The sequence below is a fragment of the Ambystoma mexicanum genome, chromosome 6q, assembly GCF_040938575.1.
Source record: "Ambystoma mexicanum isolate Mex_15411 chromosome 6q, UKY_AmexF1_1, whole genome shotgun sequence".
Lineage (NCBI taxonomy): Eukaryota > Metazoa > Chordata > Amphibia > Caudata > Ambystomatidae > Ambystoma > Ambystoma mexicanum.
In genome coordinates this window covers 789,152,822-789,157,930 of record NC_090937.1, presented here as the reverse complement: position 1 = coordinate 789,157,930, position 5,109 = coordinate 789,152,822, and the positions used below count along the sequence as shown (strand labels likewise).

General features: G+C 44.6%; 1 protein-coding gene across 1 annotated transcript; it reads left to right on the top strand.

Annotated features, from left to right (window-relative positions):
• Positions 1-1,032: 1,032 nt before the first annotated feature.
• Positions 1,033-1,542, top strand: LOC138515274 (ribonuclease H-like). Its single transcript, XM_069630199.1, has one exon. It carries the CDS (start codon positions 1,033-1,035, stop codon positions 1,540-1,542), a length of 510 nt encoding a protein of 169 aa, XP_069486300.1.
• The last annotated feature ends 3,567 nt before the right edge of the window (positions 1,543-5,109 follow it).

The following is a 5,109-nucleotide window of genomic DNA, read 5'->3' as shown; positions in this document are numbered from 1 at the left end:
TAGCTTAAACACAGAGTCTGTAGTATACATAAATAGCAGGGTTTTGCCCCAGAACATCACACAAATTGGAGTTTGGGCTTGAATCGAAAGTACATTTTTTAAATGAAGGCTCTCAAAGTTATACATTCCTGTCATTTGATTACAAAGAGTTATCAGTGTTTCTGTAAAATATATATTTTGCTTTCAATTCAGTTCTCAGAGTGTTGGAGTCCGCTTCCAAGACTTGGGTGGGTCAGTGATCACATGTGTCTTCTGGCAGGCAGGCCTTTGTTGACAGGAAACAGTCAAAATCAACATATTCTATTCAAGTGCAAGAGCCTATTGTGTGGTCTCCAGGAGGCTCCCAGCCAGTCTGCCTTCTATCAATCAAGAGGTCAAGTGAGATTCTAACTCCTGGTGTGAATCTCTGGAGGTGAGAGGTTTCCCAGCCTTTGGCCTGTTAATTAAATCAGATTGTCTTCTGGGAACAGCATGTGGTTAAGATTTTAATTAACTCCCAGCCTTTGATGTAAAGGCCTCTCCTGCAACTCCTGACATGCAGTTTCCCTGTCAGAGTTTAGACTGCTAGTGCCGCCCTCAGTCAAAAGCGGATACTGCATGCAATTTTTTTGGATCAGTCTTGAATTCAAGCATTTCAAACAAGAGATATTACATGGAAGTATATTGTCCAGGTTCAACAAATGGCATTGGTGTAGTTCTGCAGTAAAATAATTTTGTGCCCATAAATTAGCCATGTTTGACCTGAAGAAAACGAATTCTCACCAGTTATGGGTTGCTTTTGGCAATCAGCATTGCCCCTTTTACAATGGTTTTAGGCTCTGTGCCCTTCTGTGCTCACAACATAGGCAAAAATGGGTGGCAGCCCATTCTTCATGCATTTCCCTGTGCATTTTCTGGGAAGTTCTGGCCATCATGATGTTTTCCATGCCAGTACTGCACAGTTTTTGTGGTAGGGCTCGGATGCATGGGTAAAGACATCCCACACAGTGAACCCCCGCAAGATTCATCACAGAACCATGCACATTGGAAGACATGCAGACACACGACTGTGCTACATACAAGGGGGAGGAGGGAGAAAGCAATGTGGTGAGCGAAAATGCACTAAATGAAGGAGAAGCATTCTTCATAGATGGGTCAGCATCAATAAACCCAGACACAGGTGAAAAGCACGTAGGAATAGCTGTTGTGAGGTTGGAAGAAGGTGAGTACAAAGTAATAATACAGCAGCGCCTGCCCGCCCATTACTCGGCACTAATTGAAGCATTACATGCAGCAAAAGGGTGTGCAGTCACAATATATACGGACTCAGCATATATGACCACTACAGTACATGGCAGGTTGGCAAGGTGGGGACGGAGGGGGTTGCACAGGGCAGATGGGTCGCCTGTACAACATGAAGAACTCCTGAAAGACCTTATTGAGGCACTGAAAGACCCCACCAAGGTAGCCATAGTGAAGTGCCAGGCCCACACCACCAACACAGATGTTATCTCTTTGGGAAACGCGGCAGTGGACGCTGCAGCCAAGGAAGCCTCTTACTAATGAAAGAACTGCCAGGTGAGTACTTAATACACCAATGAGTAGAGGAAGAGCTCCCAGATGGTTACAACACCATGCCTGTGTCACAAATACTAGAGTTACAGGAAGGAGCGAGTAAAGAAGAACAAGAGCTGTGGGAAAAGAGGGGATGTAGCCAGTCAGCAACAGATCTTTTATGGCGTCAAAATAACACAGGGAAAGTGGTAATGCCAGTCAAGCTCCTAAAAATAGCATTTCAACAATTACACTTCCCAGCACACAATGCAAAGCAACATATCACCGCAGAGATACAAGAAGATTGGTTTGTTCCAGGGCTACAGGAACATATATCCAAATTGGCAATGGAGTGTACAACATGTCAGATATACAATTCAGGAATGACCTTAAGAACACTGCGAGGAACAATACAGAAACCTACAGGCCCATTCAGAGAACTGCACATTGGTTATGCAGATATGGGAGAAAGGTGCAATGGTGCACGGTACATGATAGTGGTAGTTTGTCCATTTTCTAGATGGGTCTAAGCAGGGCCCTGTGCATGTCCAGATGCCAAGTGCGCTGCAAAATTCTTAGTGAGGGAAGTATTCCCACGCTGGGGAATTTCCGACGTGATTCGCTCGGATAATGGCACGCATTTTGACAATGACCTCTTCAAAGAAGTTACAGCTTTGCTAGGAATTAAGCATAAACTATGCTCGATTTATCATCTGCAAAGCAATGGCGTAGGTGAGAAAATCAACGGCCTCCTGAAGGGGAGGTTATCAAAATTGTGTTTCTCCCTTAAAAGAAATCGGGTGCATTATCTGCCTTTGGCCTTGTTCGAGTTGAGAAATCAGCCAAGCAAGGACCACCATCTGTCACTGCACGAAATAGTGAGTGGAAGACGCATGCATACAGCACACTCCCCACTCCGCAGACATTCAGACCCCCACAAAAGCGTCACTATATTAGGTGAAGAATTCAATGACTATCTGACAAAACTCACCAGAGCTGCTCGCATGATATCAAGACAGCTTGCACCACCATTCACACGAGAGGAAGGAAGTGAGGCAATACAATTCACAGAGCTTCATGCATAGGTGGAATGCTCCAAGATTTCACAGCCCATATGAGGCAGTGTTCTGCACACCGACAGCAGTAAAAGTGAAGGGCCTGAGATATTGGATACATTTAACAGACGTACAAAAAGCCTATGATAGCGTTACACAAGAGCAAGAGAAAGAAGTACAAGGTACCACAGAAGTGTCACAATAGAAAAGAGAAACAAGGATAACCATGTCCTACATGTGTACAGGATAATGCATGATAAAGCCAAGAATGTAATGAAATTAATTATTTTCTGGGGCATACAAAATGTAGATAATGTTGAACTACAATATTTAAAACTCTTCTCTCTCTCCTTCTCTTTCTCTTTCTGTCTCTCTCCTCCGCTCACACGGTTCTTACCCTTACTCTCGTTCTATGATAAAAATGATAAGTACAACTGGTTGAGTATGCTTAATGCACTTTAACGTTTTAGCATATAGGAGCAACCATGGCAACGAACGGGCAGCCCGCAACGACTAATGTTAGGGCAGTTAGAAATATAAATAATGTATTTGATTTACATAGATATTCGTTGGAATGTGGTCTGTTTGTGTGCGCTGTTCTATTTTTTACCATGATTTTTGGTCTCATCATCTACAGGTTTATCGCATTCATCTCTATCGAGATGAATGAGGGGGAAAGGAATGGAACCAACATGGGGAATGGAACCAGAATGGTTAAGGAGGGGGCTTATTTAATATGGGATGGATTTCAGTTTATATGGGGTTATGATACAGACCCTACCCATGTACAGCCCCCAAATGACACCAACAACAGACCGACCACAAGCCCAGCTCCCCCCTCAAATGTCTTAGAATACAATGCCTATGGTTTAAATGATCGTAACTCTTCTGTCATATCATGGTTGTACGACACTACTGCCACAATGCCCACACCAGAAGTTAACCCAACCGCAGAAACTAGACCACCTGCGCGTAGGAAGGAAGAGAATGCAGAGATGGCAGAGATGTTTTTGGCCCTATATGATGAATGGGAAAAGGGGGGCGCAGGAAAAGAGAGGGCAATGTCACAAGCAGCAAGAGAAGCGAAAAGCTACCTTAAAAGCAGCAGAAGAAGGAGGGAGGCGCGGAGGAAAAAATATGACGAATATTCTGGCCTGGGCCTAGACACAATAGAGGACCCCAGGCATCCACATCAGTCAAATAAATGGTATGCGGACATGAGCTCCATGGCAAAACAGACAACCAACAAGAGTTGTTATGTCTGTTCCCTGATTCCCCACGCCTCAGGCACACCTAAGGTCTTGCTACCTAAAGAACTGCCTCTTGCAGATGCCCAGTGTTTCCTTCATCTCACTCTGTGCAGAATTAAGAACACCTTCCAGGCACACAAAGTATCTTTTGAAATGCTACAAAACGAAAAAACCTGCTACTCAAGAGCTAAAGGAGTAATATGTTTAAAAGAACCTTTTTTCATGATTAAAGGGACATTGTTTTTGGACAATAAATGGAAAGATGAAGTAATATCATGCAAGGCTGAAGCGTTACGAGGACTGCTGGGAGAAAAACTACAATGGATCGAGAAAACCTGTATACCAGTTTGGAAGGAAAACATCACAAAACTGACCTGGGTGACCGCCATAGAAAAACCATTTAAAATGCAAAAATAAATCTCATACGAACTGTGCTTCCATGGCGAGGGAAAAAACCTCATGGGTGCACACAAGAACTGCAATTGGACACTCATCATCCCAGACATGAAAAAAGGGACGGCAGCACTAATGGACACTTACTGGGTCTGCGGTAAACAGGCGTACTTGCACTTCCCACAATCCTGGAGGGTCACATGCTCTCTGGCAACACTGCATTCAGCTTTGATGGTAATCCCGGAGAGCCACATTGATGGAGGAAAAGGAGCGCCAGCTGCCCATCGTGAACGAAATACACAACCAACAGAAGAACAGCCATTGTATGCCCTGCCCTCGGGCAATGCACAAGATGTGATATCAAGGCAGTGGAGATAATCCAACTACATATCCGAAGCTTCCTCAGAACTGTTGGCACAGATTCCTGACATGTACCGGCACTTTATTCTGCTGAGACGTTCTTCGCCTCCCTTATCCCGAGTATCCAGGCATGAGCCAATGCAAAATGACTCCAGATCACGCGCTGGGAGCTAATCCAGATGGCCAACGACACTGAAGAAGGGTTCAATGTGATCAAGGTGAAGCTAAGAGCCCTACAGTTAATGACCATGCAGAACAGGTATGTCCTAGACATGTTAACGGCAATGGATGGAGGTGTTTGCCGAAAAATCGGGAGCGTGTGCTGCATATTTGTACCTTCTGAAGATGCGGACAATGGAACATTATCACAAGTTATCGCAGCGGTGCACAACCTGGGGGAACGAATGAGGGACGAAGGCGGAGCGGACGCCAGTACTTGGTTCGACAACATTTTTTCTTGGGTACCATCCTGGCTGGGGCTGACAGTCAAAATGTTGATGCCCATCGTGGTATTTTTA

What these genes read in the sequence shown, in the direction of transcription:
- LOC138515274 (XM_069630199.1), top strand. Translation starts at nt 1,033, where the DNA reads ATGCAGACACACGACTGTGCTACATACAAGGGGGAGGAGGGAGAAAGC.